The sequence below is a fragment of the Thamnophis sirtalis genome, unplaced genomic scaffold (assembly GCF_051295495.1).
Source record: "Thamnophis sirtalis isolate CommonGarterSnake01/CBP01778 unplaced genomic scaffold, rThaSir2_p1.2 scaffold_4, whole genome shotgun sequence".
Lineage (NCBI taxonomy): Eukaryota > Metazoa > Chordata > Lepidosauria > Squamata > Natricidae > Thamnophis > Thamnophis sirtalis.
Window position 1 is genome coordinate 141243489 of NW_028261384.1, and position 21569 is coordinate 141265057.

The following is a 21569-nucleotide window of genomic DNA, read 5'->3' on the forward strand; positions in this document are numbered from 1 at the left end:
TGCTATTGCTATTGGGTGTGGCTATAAGGGATCCTCGAGTTACAGCCTACCCGCCAATATTCACTCATGATGGTCGCACGATCAACCCCGATTTTGTGACCCTTTTTTTATAAACAACGGTCGTCAGGAAAGACTATAAACCGCCCGCTGTGGTTGTTATGCGAATGCTGCGGTCGTTAAATGAGTCAGCGGTGCCCCAGGGGTCAGTTTTGGTTGACAAGCGGAAGGGTTTCGGTAAAATGCTAGCAAAAGACAGCGACGTGACGGCGGGAGGTCGCAAGTTCGAATCCGGGTCGTAAGTACAGGCGGTCCTTGACTGATAACCATGCACTGAAGGACTGTTGAAAGTTAAAACAGCACTGAAACAGGGATTTGGGACAGTCCTCGCACTTACAACCATCACAGCATCCCCACATTCCTGTGATCAAAATTCTAAACAGCCTGGATTTACCATGTCCCGGAGTCATGTGACTTCCGACAAGCAAAGTCAATGGGGGGGTCTGGATTCACTTAACAACCATGGCAAAAAAAATTGTTATAAAATGGGGTGCGACTCCCTTAATGACGGCCTTGCCTAGCAGTGGATTTTCTAGGGTCCCCGTTGGCGTCCTAAATCGAGGACTCCCTGTAATCCCAGGGAGGTCTGTCCGAACTTTGGTCACTAAGAGAGCGGTCGTAAGTGGAGGACCGTATGTCCTAACTCAGCAAATGGAGAGGGTTCTACACAATCGTCCTCGACTTACAACAGTTCATTTTGTGACTGTTCAAAGTTACCCGGGCCCTGAAAAATGTGACTGACTTAGGACCGTTTTCCACACTTACGACCGCTGCAGCAAGCCGATCGTCACATGATCAAAATTCGGAGGCTTCGCCATTGACTCGTATTTATGACAGTTGCAGTGTTCCGGGGTCACCTGATTCCCCTTCTGAGACCTTCTGAGAATAGTGGTCAACGGGGAAGCTGGATTCACTTAACAGCGGTAATTATTATTCTTAACAAAACTGCAGCTTGCTTAACAACCCTGGCAGGAAAGGTTGTAAAATGGAACACAATTCCACTTAGCAAATGCCTTGGCCTCAATTAGAGAGCCACTCGTCTGAAATGGTACAGGTTCTTCTGCTTGAGTAGAGGGCTGGACTAGAAGATCTCCAAGGTCCCTTCCAGCTTTGCTCTGTTCTGTTCTGTTCTATTCCACTCTACTCTACCCTACTCTTAATTCTGAATTCCATTCTATTTTATTCTATTCTATTCTCTTCATTCCATTGTATTCTATTCTGAATTCTATTCTATTCTATTTTGAATTTTGTTCTATTCTATTCTGAATTCAATTCAATTCAATTCTATTCTGAATTCTATTCTATTCTGAAGTCTATTCTATTCTGAATTCTATTCTATTCTATTCTGAATTCAATTCAATTCTATTCTATTCTGAATTCTATTCTATTCTGAATTTTATTCTATTCTATTCTGAATTCAATTCAATTCAATTCTGAATTCTATTCTATTCTGAATTCTATTCTATTCTGAATTCTATTCTATTCTGAATTCAATTCAATTCTATTCTATTCTGAATTCAATTCTATTTTGAATTCTATTCAATTCTGAATTCTATTCTATTTTACTCTATTCTATTCTGAATTCTATTCTATTTTACTCTATTCTATTCTGAATTCTATTCTATTTTGAATTCTATTCTACTCTATTCTGAATTCTCTTCTATTCTGAATTCTATTCTATTCTGAATTCTACTCTATTCTATTTTACTCTATTCTATTCTGAATTCTATTCTATTTTGAATTCTATTCTACTCTATATTCTATTCTGAATTCTATTCTATTTTGAATTCTATTCTACTCTATATTCTATTCTGATTTCTATTCTATTCTGAATTCTATTCTATTCTGAATTCTATTCAGAGCCAAGGTGGCGCAGTGGTTAAATGCAGCACTGCAGGCTACTGCTAGATCAGCAGTTCAGCGGTTCAAATCTCACCGGCTCAGGGTTGACTCAGCCTTCCATCCTTCCGAGGTGGGTAAAATGAGGACCCAGATTATTGGGGGCAATATGCTGACTCTCTGTAAACCGCTTAGAGAGGGCTGAAAGCCCTATGAAGCGGTATATAAGTCTACTGCTATTGCTATTGCTATTCTATTCTGAACCCTATTCTATTTTGAATTCTATTTACTCTATTCTGAACCCTATTCTATTCTGAATTCTATTCTACTCTACTCTATTCTATTCTGAATTCCATTCCATTCCGGGTCATAAGTGGAGGACTACTTGAATTCAACGGGACTGATCAAAGCCAAGAGGGACTGTCATTCCCTCCCTCAAATAAAGCCAACGCTGGGCTCTCTCCATCTGCCGTCTCCCCCACCCCTGGACCAGGGAGGCCTGGGGAGGGGAGGGGCTTCCCAGGGCTCCCGGCCGGCAGCAGCAGCAGCAACAGCTGGATCTCGTTGACGCAGCCCTTAATGGGAGGTCTCCAGAGGCAGAGCTGTACAAACATCCAACTCGCACAAAGGCACTCTGCATAACGCCCCACTCCACCCCCCGCCCCACCGGCTTTAACGCTTTCCCACAATCGCTTTTGACATCTTGCATGGAAACAGTTTTTTTCCATCTCCCGGCTGCTGCTCGTTTGCCGTGGCTCGTAAGAGGCTTAATTCCAGGAGGAGTGGGCCGGGCTGCCCCACAGCGGAGGGAGGAACGGGCAGCCCGCCAAAGGCTCAGCGGGGAAAGATGAATTGGGGAAGGGGGGAGAGAGAGAGAGAGAGAGGGGAGACTTTGGCCCCGCGGGCCTCGGTTGTTCTGCTCCTGGGAAGGATGCCGGTCGTTGGCGACCACGGAGGCGCCTCTTAATTACAGTTACTTGCTCTTAATAATTAATACGCTTACTACCCTTGTACGCAAATTGTAATGTACGTTAGTCCTGGACTTCTGACCCCCAAATTTCCACTGCTAAGTGAGACAGGGGTTTAAGCGAGTTTTGCTCCATTTTACGAAAGCTGTTAAGTGAATCCCTGCAGGGGTAAAGTTAGGGACACGGATCTCAATGGCTTCCCCGTTGACTTTGCTCGTCAGAAGACCTGGGATGTCCGAATTACGATCCCGGGACTGCGGGGAATGGTTCAACGGTCATTAAGCGTGAGAACCGGTCGTAAGTCCCTTTTTACAGTGAAGTAGTCAATTCAAATGGTCGCTAAAGGAATAACAGAATAACAGAGCGGGAAGGGATCTTAAGAGGTCTTTTAGTCCAACCCCCTGCTCAAGCAGGAAACATTCCGCGTAGAGAATACCCCGCCCATTTCTATCTTTTCTGGCCTTTCCTGCCCACTTGAGGTGGACATCTGCTCGGAGGTGGGTTTCCATGCTCAGCCCTGCTGGAGTCGTTCCGGACCAGCGGATTCATCTCCGTTTAATGACCCCATAATCCCTTGCAGGATTGAGTCTACTCAATTCTAATTCTATATTTTATTATCTATTCTAATTCTCTATTCTCTATTCTATTCTTTATTCTAATTCTCTATTCTATTCTCTATTCTAGTCTATTCTTTATTCTTTCTCTATATTTTATTCTATTCTTTATTCTTTCTCTGTTCTCTTTATTCTATTCTTTATTCTAATTATTCTATTCTCTATTCTAGTCTATTCTTTATCCTTTCTCTATATTCTATTCTATTCTTTATTCTAATTCTCTGTTCTCTTTATTCTATTCTATTCTTTATTCTAATTCTCTATTCTCTTCTCTATTCTCTTCTTTATTCTAATTCTCTATTCTCCTCTTCTCTTCTCTCCTTTCTTCTTTATTCTAATTCTCTATTCTCTATTCTCTTCTCTATTCTTTATTCTAATTCTCTATTCTCTTCTCTATTCTTTATTCTAATATTCTATTCTAATTCTCTATTCTTTATTCTAATTCTCTATTTTCTTCTCTATTCTATTCTTTATTCTAATTCTCTATTCTCTTCTCTATTCTCTTCTTTATTCTAATATTCTATTCTATTCTTTATTCTAATTCCCTATTCTATTCTATTCTCTATTCCTTTTTCCTCCCATCTACTCTATCTATCTGCAAGACATGACGATGTCTACTCAGAAGGATGAGTCTAAAAGAGAATTGGAATACTTCAAGGAGGTCTCTTGAGGTTCTCCTGAAGCCTTCAAGGCAACCCCTGGGTTGGGATCGGCAGGAGGTCAGTCCATTTCCTCCACCCCAGAGCCCGAGGAGACCCTTACCGAGCAGTATCGGCGTCGAAGGACGAGACCAGTGGGTTGAGGTGCCGGTATCGGTTGATGAAGGCATCTTTGTTGACCTCCCAAATCTCTCGGTAGACGTCCCAGGTCTTCAGGTAGGCCTGGAGGAGGGCGGCGTTGTTCTGCATGCCGTTACTGATCTGGGTCTGGATCTTCTTGATGTCTTCGTCCCGCTCTGAAGAAGAAGGAACAGGATCTTCCTAAGATTCCTCACCAATAACCCACCCAATTGGCAGAGAGATCCTTCAGAGCACACCACAAAAAGAACCAAGCAGACCGACAGATGAACAGAGTTGGAAGGGATCTTGGAGTTCATCTAAGCAGGAGACCCTACACCACTTCTGATCGATGGCTGTTCTGTCTCTTCTTGAAAGCCTCCAGGGATGAAGCTCCCACAACTTCCGAAGGCAACTTCTCTTCCATGGGTTGATGGTTCTCACCGTCAGAAAAATCCCTCCTTATTTCCAGGTTGAATCTCTCCTTGGTCCATTTCCATCCATCCATTCCTTGTCTGGCACATACAGCGCCTGTGCGACACTCCGCCGAGCAGCTGGAGCACCACAGAGGTTTACGGAAGCGTCATTTCCAGCTACAACGCATGTGAGGGACGCAACGGAATACGGAACCCACCACTGGATCTTGGAGTCTTAGTGGACAACCAGCTAAAAATAGGAGCCAGCAGTGTGAGGCCAACGCAATCCTAAGCTCCATTAACAGAGAGAGGCAATCCAGATCAAGAGAGGTACTAATACCACTCTGTAAAGCCTTAGTAAGACCACACCTAGAATACAACACAGTTTTGGTCACCACACTATAAAACAAGATGTTGAGACTCTAGAAAGAGTGAAGAGAAGAGCAACCAGGATGATGAGGGGACGGGAGGCTCAAACATACGATGAACGGTTGCAGGAACTGGGCATGGCCAGTCTAGGGAAGAGAAGGGCCAGGGAAGATAGGATATCAGTCTTCCAATATTTAGGGGCTGCCACAGAGAGGAGGAAGGGGGTCAAACTATTCTCCAAAGCCCCCAAAGGCCAGAGAAGGAAGAATGGATGGAAACGGACCAAGGAGAGATTCAACCTGGAAATAAGGAGAATTTTTCTGATTGTGAGAACCATCAACCCATGGAACAGAAGTTGCCTCCAGAAGTTGTGGGAGCTTCATCCCTGGAGGCTTTCAAGAAGAGATCGCACTGCCGTCTGTCAGAAATGGTGTAGGGTCTCCTGCTTGGGTGGGGGGTTGGACTAGATGACCTCCAAGGTCCCTTTCCAACGCTTCTTCACCTGTGATCTGAACGCCAACAGGCCTTTGTGATGGAATGATAGGGAGGCTTGCCTTACCCACGAGGACCGAAATGGGGTCGCGGGCGAACTTCCGCCGCACGAGGATCTCCGGAAGGTGCCGGAAGACAGTGATGCTGGAGATCAGGTGGCTGCTGATGTCGTTGACCATGCTGGCCAGCTGGAGAAGCGAGGGGGAGAAGGCCACCTAGGAAAGGAGAAACCCGCCGGGGAGTCAACAAGGAGACACCTCCAGGTCTACTAAGACACAAGGCCAGGCCGGGAGGAAGAAAAAAACCAAGATTAAATTTTGGGGTCCCCAGACCCACATTTTTCGCGAAAACAGGCCTGGTTTTTTGGTTTTCGTTTTTTAAAAAGAGGTTTGTAGAGTACTCCTGGGGGTGGGGCCCCTAAAACGAGCCAAAAATGGCCCATTTTTAATGAAAAGAGCCGAGGTGGCGCAGTGGTTAAATGCAGCACTGCAGGCTACTTCAGCTGACTGCAGTTCTGCAGTTCGGCTGTTCAAATCTCACCGGCTCAGCGTTGACTCAGCCTTCCATCCTTCCGAGGTGGGTGAAATGAGGACCCCGATTGTTGTTGGGGGCAATATGCTGACTCTGTAAAACCGCTTAGAGAGGGCTGAAAGCCCTATGAAGCGGTATATAAGTCTAATAAATAAATAAATAAATAAATAAATAAATAAATAAATAAATAAATAAATAAATAAATAAATAAATAAATAAATAAATAAAGATCTATCTATCTATCTATCTATCTATCTATCTATCTATCTATATCTATCTATATCTCATCTATCTATCTATCATCTGTCTGTCTGTCTGTGTCTGTCTATCTATCTATCTATCTATCTATCTATCTATCTATCTATCTATCTATCTATCTATCTATCTATCTACCTATCTATATCTATCTATCATCTATCTATCTATCTATCTATCTATCTATCTATCTATCTATCTATCTATCTATCTATCTATCTATCATCTATCTACCTATCTATATCTATCTATCATCTATCTATCTATCATCTATCTAGCTACCTATCTATATCTATCTATCTATCTATCTATCTATCTATCTATCTATCTATCTATCTATCTATCTATCTATCTATCTATCTATCTATCCTATCTATCTACCTATCTATATCTACCTATCATCTATCTATCATCTATCTATCTATCATCTATCTAGCTACCTATCTATATCTATCTATCTATCTATCTATCTATCTATCTATCTATCTATCATCTATCTATCTACCTATCCATATCTACCTATCATCTATCATCTATCTATCATCTATCTAGCTACCTATCTATATCTATCTATCTATCTATCTATCTATCTATCTATCTATCTATCTATCTATCATCTATCTATCTATCTACCTATCTAAATCTATCTATCTATCATCTATCGATCGATCGATCGATCGATAGATAGATAGGAGCCGAGGTGGTGCAGTGGTTAGGGTGCAGTACTGAAGGCCACTACAGCTGACTGTTATCTGCAGTTCAGCAGTTCTAATCTCACTGGCTCAAGGTTGACTCAGCCTTCCATCCTTCCGAGGTGGGTAAAATGAGGACCCGGATTGTTGTTGGGGGCAATATGCTGACTCTGTAAACCGCCTCGAGAGGGCTGAAAGCCCTATGAAGCGGTATATAAGTCTCACTGCTATTGCTATTGCTATGAAAATGGGCCCGTTCTTTGTCGAAAAAAGGGCATGAATAGCCTTTAGGAGGCTTATAGAGTGCTCCTGGGGGCTGGGGGGAGCCAAAACGGCCCGTTTTTCACTCATTTCTGCCCTCCCCAGCTCCCAGAAGCACTCTAGACGCCTCCTAAAGGCTCTGCGTGGCCATTTTGGTGAAGGGAGAGGTGTTTCAGAAGGAGAAAAAATGCTTTATTCAGTGTATAAGACGCACCCAAATTTTCAGCCTCTTTTCTGAAGGAAAAAGGTGAGTCTTATACTCCGAAAAATACAGTAGTGGTAAATAAACCACTGTTGATGGTCTTAAAGCTCCGTGTGCTGTGTTATTGCTCCCGGGTGTATCCCGTAAAGCTACGTCACGCTGTCAAAACTCTGACGGGGTGAAAGGGCCTTCAAAGGAACTCGGCATGTCCTTTGAGATTCCGGAACAAGCAGAGATCGAACCTCCCTCCGCACATTTCAGGAGGAGAACGGGGGGTTCTTAGGTGTGTGGGAAGGCCCCCCGCGCTCACCTGGGGGGTCTGCCCAGGGGAATTGTCCTGCAGGATGACCTTCACCCTGAAGAGCGGGTTGGGGCCGGTTTTGCCGTCGCCGTTGATGGCCCTGGAGAGCTCCATCAGGGACCACTTCACGTTGAGCCGCAAGGCGTCCTCCATCATCCGATTCATCCGGACGGTGTAGTTGAACCAATGCTGCTGAACCTGACGGGGGAAGGGTTGGGGAAGAAGGGGGTGGGCTGGCCTCAGATCAAGGGGCAACGTAGCTCCTCCGATCGCGCCAGGCCTTCACTGAGACGCCGGGGGGCACCACCCCACCGGATCTCCAACCACCAAGTCCCAGTGGTCACTCCATTCGGGACCTTGGGAATCCTGGACCGTGGAAGACAGATGCGAAAAAGGCAAGGGGCGAAGAACACGAGGCAGACCCAGAAGGAGATGGAGAGACAGCATCAAAGGAAGGGAGGAGGAGGAGGAGGAAAGGAAGATGAGGCGTAGGAGGAGGAGGAGGATTAGGAGAAGAAGAAGAAAAAAAGGAAGATGAGGCAGAGAGTAGAAGGAGGAGGAGGAGGAAAAGGAGAAGAAGAAGAAGATAAGGCAAAGGAAGAGGAGAAAAGGAAGATGAGGAGGAGGAGGAAGAGGAGGAGGAGGAGAAGAAGAAGAAGAAGAAGAAGAAGAAGAAGAAGAAGAAGAGGCAGAGCAGTAGAAGGAGGAAGGGGAGGAGGAGGAGGAGAAGGAGAAGAAGAAGAAGAGGTAGAGGAGGAGGAGGAGAAAGAGAAGGAGAAGAAGAAGAGGAAGATGAGGCAGAGGAGGAGGAGGAGGAGAAGGAAGAAGAAGGGAGAAAGAGGAGGAGAAGAAAGAGAAGAGGAGGCGGCAGAGGAGGAGGAAGAGAAGGAGAAGAATTAAGAAAAAGAGGAGGAGAGGAGGAGAAGAGAGGAGAAGGAGGAGAAGAAGAATAATTAAAAAGGAGAAGAGAGAAGGAGAAGAGAGGAGGAGGAGGAGAATGAAAAAGAAGGAGAAGGAGAAGAAGAAGAAGAAGAAGAAGAAGAAGAAGAGGCAGAGCAGTAGAAGGAAGAAGGGGAGGAGGAGGAGGAGAAGAAGGAGAAGAAGAGGTAGAGGAGGAGGAGGAGAAAGAGAAGGAGGAGAAGAAGAAGAGGAAGATGAGGCAGAGGAGGAGGAGGAGAAGGAGGAGAAGGAAGAAGAAGGGAGAAAGAGGAGGAGAAGAAAGAGAAGAGGGGGCGGCAGAGGAGGAGGAAGAGAAGGAGAAGGAGAAGAATTAAGAAGAAGAGGAGGAGAGGAGGAGAAGAGAGGAGAAGGAGGAGAAGAAGAATAATTAAAAAGGAGAAGAGAGGAGAAGGAGAAGAGAGGAGGAGGAGGAGAATGAAAAAGAAGGAGAAGGAGAAGGAGAAGGAGAAGGAGAAGGAGAAGGAGAAGGAGAAGGAGAAGGAGAAGAAGAAGAAGAAGAAGAAGAAGAAGAAGAAGAAGAAGAAGAAGAAGAAGAAGAAGAAGAAGAAGAAGAAGAAGAAGAAGAAAGGGGTCCTCTTCTTCACACAGGGGTTCAGCCCGGTGTCCTTCAAGCAGGCCGCTCATGAAGACCTCCCTTGCCAACAAATACTCGCTGGTCCTCCTCACCTCTGACCCATCGTTCTTGAAGACCTCGTACGTCTGCCGCATGATGGCAATGCTGTCTTCGTGGAAGGTGACCAGCTTCTTTTGCACCAGGTCCCGGTGGTCTTTCTGGTCCTCTTCAAATTCCAGGTCGTTGTAGACCCGCTTCCCGGTGATCCGGACCAACAGAGCCTCACTCATCTGCTGGGCCCGGCGAGCAATGGCCAAGGTGGCGGCTTTGTACTCGTTGACAATGTTCTGGACCTGTGGGAAGAGGGAGGAAAGCCAGGAGAGAAGATGGAAGAAGAGCCCCAGATGTTGGGAAGAGGTGGTTCCTAGTGGGCCTGGAGGACCACACTCGGATTGGCAAGAGGAGAAGATACGGCCTGCCCAAGAGACCTGAAGGGATCTCAAGGGCATTGTGGTGGCCCACCAGACTCGGACAATGAGGAGGTTGGGAAGGAACATGGGGCAGTTCTGGAGCCTGGGGAAGGCTCTGACCGACGGTCAGGGTTGGACGCTGAGATAGAGCCACGGCCGTCCGGCATTTCCCAGCCACTGGAGAGACAGCAGCTGCCTTTGGAGGCTGAGATAAGTGGGGAGGGAGAACAGCTGGGGCCTGTTCCAGATGCAGATATGCGCAGAGCTGTTAGGAGAGGAGAACAACGGAGGACAAGGACTCGACTCGGGAAGCAAAGCACACACAAAGCACACACTGAATGGCCCCTCCCTGGCTAGGGAATATATAGAAGGAAAAGAGAGTGGCGGTCGTAGGAGACAACAGTTCGTATTTCTGAAGATTTTGCTCATTGCGTTTCCTGCTTCAAAGACTGCTTGCCAGACGGCTGGGAGCTCACGGCCTGGCAATTATCGCAAGGAACTGATAAGGTCTGTACTGCAGTTAACTCCTTGAAGGCCTGGACTTTTCGGTGGGCGAATGCAATTACAGGCATCTCCTCGGTCTTGGGGGACACAGTCAGAGGAGCAGGAGACGGCTTTGGCCCCAAGAACTGGCTGATGGTCACCCAAGAGGACAACCAAGCCCAATTGAGGACAGGCAAGGGAAGGCTAATGCCACAATTTCCACAATAAGGGGACCAAGGAACTCCTTGAAGGAGCAGAACCCCAGAAGGAAGGAAGGTGTCCTCCATCTTCCACAGTCCCTCTGTACCGAGTGGACCAAGCAGTTGCAAGTGGGGCAGATCAGCTACCCAGTGATTTATGGGGCTCAGGATGCCAACCCTCATTTTTGGTGTCTCTCAAGGCATCCTAGGGGGGTGGGGGTCAAGGAGTCCTCGTCCTGACCTTGCTGGCATGGAGACGACACTCCGAGATGAAGACCGTGCTGGCTCCCTTGAGGGACCAGTGGAGTTTCTTGAGGCCAGGTTGGATCTTCCGGTCCAGGTAGCGGATGCGTTCCCGGAAGAGGCCCCTCTCCTCCTCGGACAGCATGCCGATGATCCTGGAAGGGTGGAAGGTGTTAAGATCCAGCTCCTCCTTCCCCCAAGACGGGGAAAGGAGTCCAACTGTGAGGCATTCCAGGCCTTGCCGTCAAAATATTATGCAGCAGGCGGCCTTACTTCCGCCAGATGTTCCTCATTTCCATAAATCATTCCCATCCCTGGTTCTGGCGGAGAGAGGCCTCTCAATAGCTTTGGGTTTCCTTAAGGACAACCTTTGCCCAACCTCAAATCCTGAAGGTCCCTCAAGGGGCCTTCATAACGAATCTTCAAAGCAAGACTGCTTTGGTGAAGTTGAAGGGGACTTCAACTCCCAGAATTCCCCAGACACCGTGGTGAAAGTCCACCCATCTTAAGGGTGGAATTCTGGGAGATGAAGTCCACCCATCTTAAGTGTGGAATTCTGGGAGATGAAGTCCACTCATCTTAAGCGTGGAATTCTGGGAGATGAAGCCCTCTCATCTTAAGTGTGGAATTCTGGGAGATGAAGTCCACCCATCTTAAGTGTGGAATTCTGGGAGATGAAGTCCACCCATCTTAAGCATGGAATTCTGGGAGATGAAGCCCTCTCATCTTAAGTGTGGAATTCTGGGAGATGAAGTCCACCCATCTTAAGTGTGGAATTCTGGGAGATGAAGTCCACTCATCTTAAACATGGAATTCTGGGAGATGAAGCCCTCTCATCTTAAGTGTGGAATTCTGGGAGATGAAGTCCACCCATCTTAAACATGGAATTCTGGGAGATGAAGTCCACCCATCTTAAACATGGAATTCTGGGAGATGAAGTCCACCCATCTTAAGTGTGGAATTCTGGGAGATGAAGTCCACCCATCTTAAACATGGAATTCTGGGAGATGAAGTCCACTCATCTTAAACATGGAATTCTGGGAGATGAAGTCCACCCATCTTAAGTGTGGAATTCTGGGAGATGAAGTCCACTAATCTTAAAAATGGAATTCTGGGAGATGAAGTCCACTCATCTTAAACATGGAATTCTGGGAGATGAAGTCCACCCATTTTAAGTGTGGAATTCTGGGAGATGAAGTCCACCCATCTTAAGCGTGGAATTCTGGGAGATGAAGTCCACCCATCTTAAACATGGAATTCTGGGAGATGAAGTCCCCTCATCTTAAGTGTGGAACTCTGGGAGATGAAGTCCACCCATCTTAAGCGTGGAATTCTGGGAGATGGTCCACCCATCTTAAGTGTGGAATTCTGGGAGATGAAGTCCACCCATCTTAAGCGTGGAATTCTGGGAGATGAAGTCCACTTATTTTAAGTATGGAATTCTGGGAGATGAAGTCCACCCATCTTGAGTGTGGAATTCTGGGAGATAAAGTCCACTTATTTTAAGTATGGAATTCTGAGAGTTAAAGTCCACCCGTCTTTAATCATGGAATTCTGGGAGATGAAGTCCAGACATAAGCATGGAATTCTGGGAGAAGAAGTCCTCCCATCTTCAGCGTGGAATTCTGGGAGTGGAAGTCCCCTTGTCTTAAAGGGCCCAACGCTGAGAAACCCTCCCCTAGATCCTCCATCCTTCCATCTTCCCTGTCCTGGTGGCCTGTCGGCTTACAGACCCATTACTCCCAGCCCCCAGCCCCCAGCCCCCCGGGCCCTAACTCATGTTGGCTGTGGACGATGGTAACAGTAATCCCCAGGAAGGCTTAACACCCAGGCCCATGTCCATCCTCGCTGAGCTAAATCGGACGAAAACAGGCCGCCGTATCCTGCCCAGTTCCCCCACCACCCCCCGCCCAATTAACGTCCAAGGAGAACAGAAAACAGGCGTAAAAAAACACAAGCTTCGCACACGTGTGTGCGTGTGTGTCATGACCAAGAAAAAGCGGCGCTGCCAAGAGAAAGCGCATGGCAAGCCACACTTCCTCTCCCGCGGAGCCAACGCCTCCCCTCGGGCTCCAGAAAGAAAGCCAAGCCCACCTCCACAAGGAACATCTCAAAGGAGTCGACGGAAAGGACTTACACACACACACACACACACAACAACAACACACACCATTGGCCTCTCCTTTTGTGTGTTTGTATGCAAGGCATGTGCAAGCCCCCCCCCCCATATGTCTTGCCCCCCCCAGGCGTGCACACCGACCACCCCCCAACCGGTGTGTGCCCCGCGCATGCGTGCGCGACCGCCCTGGAGGGGGCCTTGGAGGTCTTCTACTCCAACCCCCTGCCCAAGTAGGAGGCCCTGGACCCCTTCAGACAAATGCCCGTCCAGCCTCCTCTTTAAAAACTCCAAGGTTGGAGCAAGCCACAACTTCTAGTGGCAAGGAGTTCCCCTGGTGAATTGTCCTCACGGTGAGGAAATTTCTCCTCCATTCCAGCGTTGCTTCGCTCCTTGGTTAGTTTCCATCCGTTGCTTCTTGGTCCTGCCTTCGGGGGGCTTTGGAGAATAGGTGGGAACACACACACACCAACTCTTTGTTGTGGAAGCCCCTTAGATATTGGAAGATGCTATCATGCCCCCCCCCCTCTTGATCCTTCTCTTCGTCCGACTAACAGAATAATAGAGTTGGAAGGGACCTTGGAGGTCTTCTAGTCCAGCCCCCTGCGGAAGCAGGAGAGCCTACATCATTTCGAACCAGTGACTGTCCAGTCTCTTCTTCAAAGCCTCCAGTGATGGAGCATTCACAACTTCTGGTGGCAGGCTGTTCCACTGGTTAATAATCCTCACTGTTAGGTGTGGTCTGTCTGTCTGTCTGTCCGTCCGTCCATCCATCCATGCATCTATCTTTCATCTATCTATCTATCTATCTATCTATCTATCTATCTATCTATCTATCTATCTATCTATCTATCTATCTACTTTCTATGTTTCTATCTCTCTATCTCTCTCTATCGCTCTACATCCATCCATCCATCCATCCATCCATCTCTCTCTCTATCTATCTATCATCTATCTCTCTATCTATCATCTTTCTCTCTATCTCTCTTTCTATCTCTCTCTATCTCTCTATCTCTCCATCCATCCATCCATCTAGCATCCATCCATCTATCTATCTATCTATCTATCTATCTATCTATCTATCTATCTATCTATCTATCTATCTATCTATTTCTATCTATATCTATCTATCTATCTATCTATCTATCTATCTATCTATCATCTTTCTCTCTCTCTCTCTTTCTATCTCTCTCTCTATATATATATCTACATCCATCCATCCATCTATCATCTATCTTTCTTTCTTTCTATCTATCTATCTATCTATCTATCTATCTATCTATCTATCTATCTATCTATCTATCTATCTATCATCTATCTCTCTATCTATCATCTTTCTCGCTATCTCTCTTTCTCTCTTTCTATCTCTATCCCTATATATCTCTGTACATCCATCCATCCATCCATCCTTCTATCATCTTTCTCTCTCCCTCTCTCTTTCTATCTATCTCTCTATCTCTATATATCTCTCTACATCCATCCATCCTATCATCTATCTATCATCTATCTATCATCTATCTATCATCTATCTATCTATCTATCTATCTATCTATCTATCTATCTATCTATCTATCTATCATCTTTCTCTCTATCTCTTTCTATCTTTCTATCTATCTCTCTATCTCTATATCTCTCTCTACGTCCGTCCATCCATCCATCCATCCATCCATCCATCCATCCATCCATCCATCTATCATCTTGGTCTCTCTCTCTCATCTCTCTCATACAGAACCATAGAATCGTAGGGCTGGAAGGAACCTTAGAGGTCTTCTAGTCCAACCTCTTGCTCAAGCAGGAGACCCTGGACCACTTCAGACCAATGGCCGCCCAGGCTCCTCTTAAAAACCTCCAGGGATGGAGCCCCCACCCCTTCTGGGGGCAAGTCCCAGAGGGGCTTTTCTTCAGGGGGGGGGGGGCAAATGGACTTTATTATATTTTTTTCTCTTGAAGTCGTTTCCCTTCTCATCCAAGGAGCTTCTTCCGTTTCTGACAGGATAGTGGGGAATGGAAGGACTGATCTATCCTATTATTTTTTATCCACTATCCTGTCGGAGCCGAGGAAGCTTCTGGGATGAGAAGCGAAACGTCTTCAAAAGAAAAAACAAGGAAGTCCAGTTGCATCCTGGAAAAAAAGCATCTTTGGGACAATCATGGGTGGCGGAGAATCTCTACAGACTTCTGGTGGCAAGGTGTCCCACGGGTGAACTGGGTCAGCACGGGACAAGGAGGAGGGTGCAAAAGGGGGCCGTATTTATGGGTTGTGAAGCTGGGGTAGATATCTACACCCTCCCAACTGAGATCAGGCCAGGATGGCGGGACCCCGTAACAAGCTCTCCCGAAACCCGAACGGCGGTCGTGGGGAGGAACTTCCAAATTTTGTGGGATGCAAAGCCACCAACCTGTTGTAGTCGCGGGCCACCAGCAAGAGGTTCTCCCTCAAGTTCCTAAGGTCCTCCTTCCGTTCGTACACCTCCACCACGTAGTGTGGGATCTCAAACAGCACCCGCTCCCAGTAGTGGATCTCCACAAATAGTTTTAGCAGGTGCCTGGAGAAGGAAGGAAGGAGGAGGAAGGAGGAGAAGGAAAAGGAGGAGAGAGAATCAGAAGGAGAAGGGGAAGGGAGAAGGAAGAAGGGGAAGGAAGATGGAGGAAGAAGGATGAAGAAGGAGGAGGAGATTAGAGAAGGAGGGGAAGGAAAAGGAGAGAGTCAGAAGGAGAAGGAAAAGGAGAATAAGAGGAGGAAGAGAAGGAGAAGGAGAAAGAATGAGGAAGAAGAAGGAAGAAGGGGAAGGAGGAGAATAAGAAGGAGGAGGAGGAGGGAGGAGGAGCAGGAGGAGAAATAAGGAGGGAGGAGAAAGAGAAGGGAGGAGGAAGGAGGAAGAGAAAGAAAAGGAGAGAGGAGAGAATCAGAAGGAGAAGGAAAAGAAGGAGGAAGAGGAGGAAGATGGAGGAAGAAGGATGAAGAAGGAGGAGGAGATTAGAGAAGGAGGGGAAGGAAAAGGAGAGAGTCAGAAGGAGAAGGAAAATGAGAATAAGGAAGAGGAAGAGGAGAAGGAGAAAGAATGAGGAAGAAGAAGAAGAAGAAGGAAGAAGGGGAAGGAGGAGAATAAGGAGGAGGAGGGAGGAGGAGCAGGAGGAGAAATGAGGAAGGAGAAAGAGAAAGGAGGAGGAAGGAGGAGAAGGAGAAAGAAAAGGAGAGAGGAGAGAGAATCAGAAGGAGAAGGAAAAGAAGGAGGAGGAGGAAGAAGGTGAAAGGAGGAGGAAGGAGAAGGAGAAAGGAGGAAAGGGGAAGAGGCAGAGAAGGAAAAGGAGAGCGGAGAGAGAATCAGAATCAGAAGGAAAAGGAGGAGGAAGGAGGAGCAGGAGAAATAAGAAGGAAGGAGAAAGAGGAAGGAGAAGGAGGAGAAAAGGAGAGAGAATCAGAAGAAGGAAAGGGAGGAGGAGAAGGAGAAGAAGAAGGAAGGAGGAAGGAGGAGGAGAAGGAAGAAGGTGAAAGAAGGAGGAAGGAGAAGGAGAAAGGAGGAGGAAAGAGGAAGAGGGGGAGAACGAAAAGAGAGAGGAGAGAGAATCAGAAGGAAAGGAGGAGGAAGGAGGAGGAGCAGCAGGAGGAGGAGAAATAAGAAGGAAGGAAAAAGAGGAAGGAAAAGGAGGAGGAGGAGGAGAAGGAAGAAGGTGAAAGGAGGAAGGAGAAAGGAGGAGGAAAGAGGGAGAGTCGGAGAAGGAAAAAGAGAGAGGAGAGAGAATCAGAAGGAAAGGAGGAGGAAGGAGGAGGAGCAGCAGGAGGAGGAGAAATAAGAAGGAAGGAAAAAGAGGAAGGAAAAGGAGGAGGAGAAGGAAGAAGGTGAAAGAAGGAGGAGGAGAAAGGAGGAGGAAAGAGAAGGAAGAGGAGGAGAAAGAAAAGGAGGGAGGAGAGAGAAAGAAGAAGGAAAAGGAGGAAGAGGAGGAGAAGAAGAAGAAGGAAGGAGGAAGAAGTAGGAGAAGGAAGGTGAAAGGAGGAAGGAGAAGGAGAAAGGAGGAAAGAGAAGGAAGAGGAGGAGAAGGAAAAGGAGAGGGGAGGGAGAATCAGAAGGAGAAGGAAAAGGGGGAGAATAAGAAGGAAAAGGAGGAGGAGGAGGAGGAGGAGAAGGAAGGAGGAGGAGAAGGAGGTAAAAGGAGGAGGAAGGAGAAGGAGGAAGGAGGAGAAAGAGAAGGAAGAGGAAGAGAAGGAAAAAGAGAGAGGAGAATCAGAAGGAAAAGGAGGAGGAAGGAGGAGCAGGAGGAGGAGGAGAAATAAGAAGGAAGGAGAAAGAGGAAGGAGGAGGCGAAAGAAAAGGAGAGAGGAGAGAGAATCAGAAGAAGGAAAAGGAGGAGAAGAAGTAGGAGAAGGAAGAAGGTGAAAGAAGGAGAAGGAGAAAGGAGGAGGAAAGAGAAGGAAGAGGAGGAGAAGGAAAAGGAGAGGGGAGAATCAGAAGGAGAAGGAAAAGGGGGAGAATAAGGAGGAGGAGAAGGAGAAGGAAGAAGGTGAAAGAAGGAGGGAGGAGGAGGAGGAGAAGAAGGGAGCATGAAGGCCCCAGGAGACGCTGGCGGAGCGCCAGGGGCAACCCGCTCCTCTCCTCTCCTTCCGGCCTTTTCCCTCCTCACTTGTCAAAATTGATGTCCAGCATCCCGGGTTTCTCGGCGCTCAGGATGAGGAGCGGCGTGTCCAGGCGCTTCAGGCTGTCCTTGTCCAGGCCTTGCGTCCACTCGTGGAAGGTCTTCCTCTCGATCTCGTCCATGGCCTGGACCAGGAGCTGGTAGGTCTGGAAGCTCTCCTCTCCGGTCCCAATGTGAGGGATGAAGTGGGCCTTGGTCAGGCACTGGGAGAGGGAGAGGGAGAGAAAGGGACCGTAGGAGAATACTCTGCGGGGAAAGCTTGGAGGGCGGCGTTAAAGGCGTCAGCAGTGCAGAATCCTTGCGTTGCCGTAAAAGATACAGGTTCAGCCTCCTTATCTGTAACCTTGGCTGTTAATTGATTATACTCTTGTAACCTCGGCTGTTCATTGACTATACGCTTGCCTACATGTAGTCCTCAGCTTATAACCTCTCGTTTAACGACCGTTCAAATTCGCAACGGCACTGAAAAAACATGTAGTCCTCAGCTTATAACCTCTCGTTTAACGACCGTTCAAATTCGCAACGGCACTGGAAAAAAAAAGTGACTTATATGACCATTTTCTCACCGACGACCGTTGCAACATCCCCGCCATCAAGCTTCAGACGCTTGGCCACGGGTTCGTATTTGTGACGGTCGCCGTGCCCCGGGGTCACACGATCCCCCCTTTTTGCGACCGCCTGACCGTCAAAAGTCAACGGGGAGCCCGATTCACTTAATAACCGGGGGTCTAACTTAACAACGGCAAGGGATTTTCGCGCGACGACAAGAAAGGTGGTAAAAATGGGGGCAAACTCACTTAACTGTCTTGCTTAGCAACGGGAATGTTGGGTTGAATTGTGGTCGTATGTCGAGGACGACTTGTAAAACAATTTCTATCCAATTTTGTGTTCGAATCGTTATCAGGAGAGGCCAGGATGCGAAAAAAGGGCCTAAATCATAGGTAGCCCTCCATTTATGACAATTGGGCTCAACATCTCTGTTACTAAGTCAGACCGTTGTTAAGTGAATCTTGCCCTATTTTACGACCTTCCTTGCCACAGCTGTTAAGTGGATTGACGCAGTAACACAGTGGCTAAGGAAATCTGGATTTCTCCTTGACTTTGCTGGCCAGGAGGGGAATCGCATGACCCCCCCTGGGAGACCGCGACCGTCATAAATCCGAGTCGCTGGCCAAATAGCTGGATTTTGTTAACATGTCCACGGAAACGCCGCCACAGTCCTAAGTGTGAACAACGTCCCCTTTTTTCAGCCCCGTCCTAACGTCGGCCACTAAATGAATCGTTGTAACTCGAGGACTACCCGCCATTCCTTGCAGCTACCACGCACCTGTCGAAGGTGAGGATGGCTGTGCGCCCGCCTGGCATCCTAACGGTACCGCCCACGGCCTCCTGGCATCTGGGCGGGCACAGCAAAAGTTGACAGGAGCCCAGCATTCCCTGGGTGCCACATCAGAGCTCCCATGTTCCCCTCCCCGAGTCTTTTGCTCCCTCGCCCTCCGCTCGGTCAACAGGAAATTGCAAATTAAATTCCCCGTTGCCCACAAAGACACGTTCGGGTGGGCGTAATGGAAGAAAACAACACATGCCACCTAGGGAAAGCGTGCCAACGCTCTCGGCGCCAAGATAAAAGTAAGACATGTTTTCGGAAAAACCAGCTGCCGTTAGCATGGGTTGACTCAGCGGGCGCCGGTGCCAGCTGGCCTAGCGAAGGGGTCGCTTCGTCAGCAACAACGAGGGGGGCAGAAGCGGGGAGGGGGGGCGCTGGCTGCACCCCGTGCCCTCCCGAGAACGACAGGAGGGGCATCACCCGACGAGCGCATCCCCTCCGCTCTCCACAACCTGCGCCAGCCGTTCGGTGAGTGCGGCCTGGGAAGGAAGCCATCTTGCTTTCCATCGGCGGAGGGGCAACCCCGAGGGTTTGGATCACAGCACCCATGAGGCACGGCCCGTAAAAGCAAATGGGGAAAGGTGTGTGCGGGTTGAATATGCATGGGGGTCAATTTGGATATTGGGACCCCCTTTGACTCAATAGGGATATATGAGAGAGAGAGAGAGGGAGGGAGGAAGGGAGGGAGGGAGGGAGGGAGAGAGAGAGAGAGAGGCAGAGAGAGAGAGAGAGAGAGGGAGAGAGAAGGAAAGAGCACCATGGGGAAGTCCACACACATCTTAAGTGTGGAATTCTGGGAGTTGAAGTCCTGCAACCTAAAGCATGGAATTCTGGGAGATGAAGTGCCTCCATCTTAAGCAGGGAATTCTGGGAGATTTGAAGTTCATCCATTTTAAGCAGGGAATTCTGGGAGATGAGGTCCACCTATCTTAAGTGTGGTATTCTGGGAGATGGCGTCCATCTATTTTAAGCAGGGAATTCTGGGAGTTGAAGTCATGCATCTTAAGCATGGAATTCTGGGAGTTGAAGTCCACCTGTCTTAGAGTTGCTGAGGTTGAGAAAATTCTGGGAGATGAAGTGCATCCATCTTAAGCATGGAATTCTGGGAATTGAAGTCCTCTCATCTAAAGCATGGAACTCTGGGAGATTGTGTCTACCTGTCTTAAGCGTGGAATTCCAGGAGTTGAAGTCCTCCCATGTTGAGCATGGAATTCTGGGAGTTGATGTCCTCCCATCTTAAGCATGGAATTCTGGGGGTTGAAGTCCACCTATCTTAAAGTTGCTAAGGTTGAGAAAATTCTGGGAGATGAAGTGCATCCATCTTAAGCACGGAATTCTGGGAGATGAAGTCCTTCCATCTTAAGCATGGAATTCTGGGAATTGAAGCCCATCTATTTTAGGCAGGAAATTCTGGGAGGTTTGAAGGCCATCCATTTTAAGCATGGAATTCTGGGGGATGAAGTGCCTCCATTTTAAGCATGGAATTCTGGGGGATGAAGTCCTCCCACCTAAAACATGGAATTCTGGGAACTGAAGACCATCTATTTTAAGTAGGGAATTCTGGGAGTTGAAGTCCAGCCATCTTAAATCTGGAATTCTGGGAGTTGACGTCCTCCCATCTTAAGCATGGAATTCTGGGAATTGAATCCCACCTATGTTCTGCAAGGAATTCTGGGAGTTGAAGTCAGGCCTCTTAAGCATGGGAATTCTGGGAGTTGAAGTCCACCTCTCTTAAGAGTTGCTAGGGTTGAGAAAGCTCTCTCTAGGAGGTGGGTGCTCCTCCTCCTCCTCTGCTCCAGAGAGTAAGACGATCAGAAAGGAGATGAGACATCAACAGATGAGGCGTTAGGAAGGACTTGTTGACAGGAAGAGCTGTCAATCCAATCCGGGGAGCTGATTGACAGAGAGGGATTGCTTCCCCTTCCCTGCTGGTTTCCCAACTGAGGCTGGAAAGAGAGTCACCCAGTGCGTTGGTTCCGAATTCTGCAGGGTGAAGGGGGTTGGGCTGGATGACCTCTGGAGACCCTTCCAACTCTCGTGATACTTAGCCTCCATCAACAGGGAAATAAAGAGTTGTGCAGTCACTTTCATGACCTCGTTTCGTCCCTAAGACGGACACGAGCAGCAAGGGACACCCACGGGACTCTGAACCAACACTGACAAAGCAAGTATCGAAAGAGACACCAAGCACTGATGACGCTACCTAGTTGGGCCACGAAACGTCCGTAAGAAAGCCACCTTAACTCAGAGAGCACTATGCATTCCATAGTCCTCCTCCTCCTCTCCTCCTCCTCTTCGTCTTCCACCTTCTCTGCTTCCTCCCTTTCTCCTTCCACCACTGCACACATCCCACGCCCTTCCAGCACTGATGATATTACCTAGTTGGGTCGTGAGACGTCTGCAATAAAACAAGCTCAGAGAGGACCCAGGAGCAGGGACCCCACAGTCCCCCTCCTCCTCCTCCTCCTCCTCCTCTTCTCCCTCCTCCTCCTCCTCCTCCTCCTCCTCCTCCTCCTCCTCCTCCTCCTCCTCCTCCTCCTCTTCTCCCTCCTCCTCCTCCTCCTCCTTCCACCTTCTCCTCCTCCTCTCCTTCCTCTCCTTCTCCTTCCCCCACTCCACACCTCCCCATCCCTTCAAGCGCTGATGACGTTACCTAGAGGGGTTGCGAAATGTCGGCCAAGAAAACGCCCTCACAACAACCTCGACAGGTAGTCCCGGGCTTATATCACAAACCATTCATTTAGCGACCGTT

The 21569-nt window shown here is 47.9% G+C and overlaps 1 protein-coding gene across 1 annotated transcript in view; it reads right to left on the minus strand.

The window, feature by feature from the left end:
* The window catches only part of DNAH2 (dynein axonemal heavy chain 2), a 170464-nt gene that overhangs the window by 113716 nt on the left and 35179 nt on the right, over positions 1–21569 (minus strand). The window contains 7 exon segments of the mRNA XM_087715030.1: positions 4241–4433; positions 5599–5746; positions 7783–7971; positions 9400–9639; positions 10681–10837; positions 15198–15344; positions 17419–17633. Of these exon segments, the coding sequence (XP_087571156.1) occupies positions 4241–4433; positions 5599–5746; positions 7783–7971; positions 9400–9639; positions 10681–10837; positions 15198–15344; positions 17419–17633 (1289 nt within the window).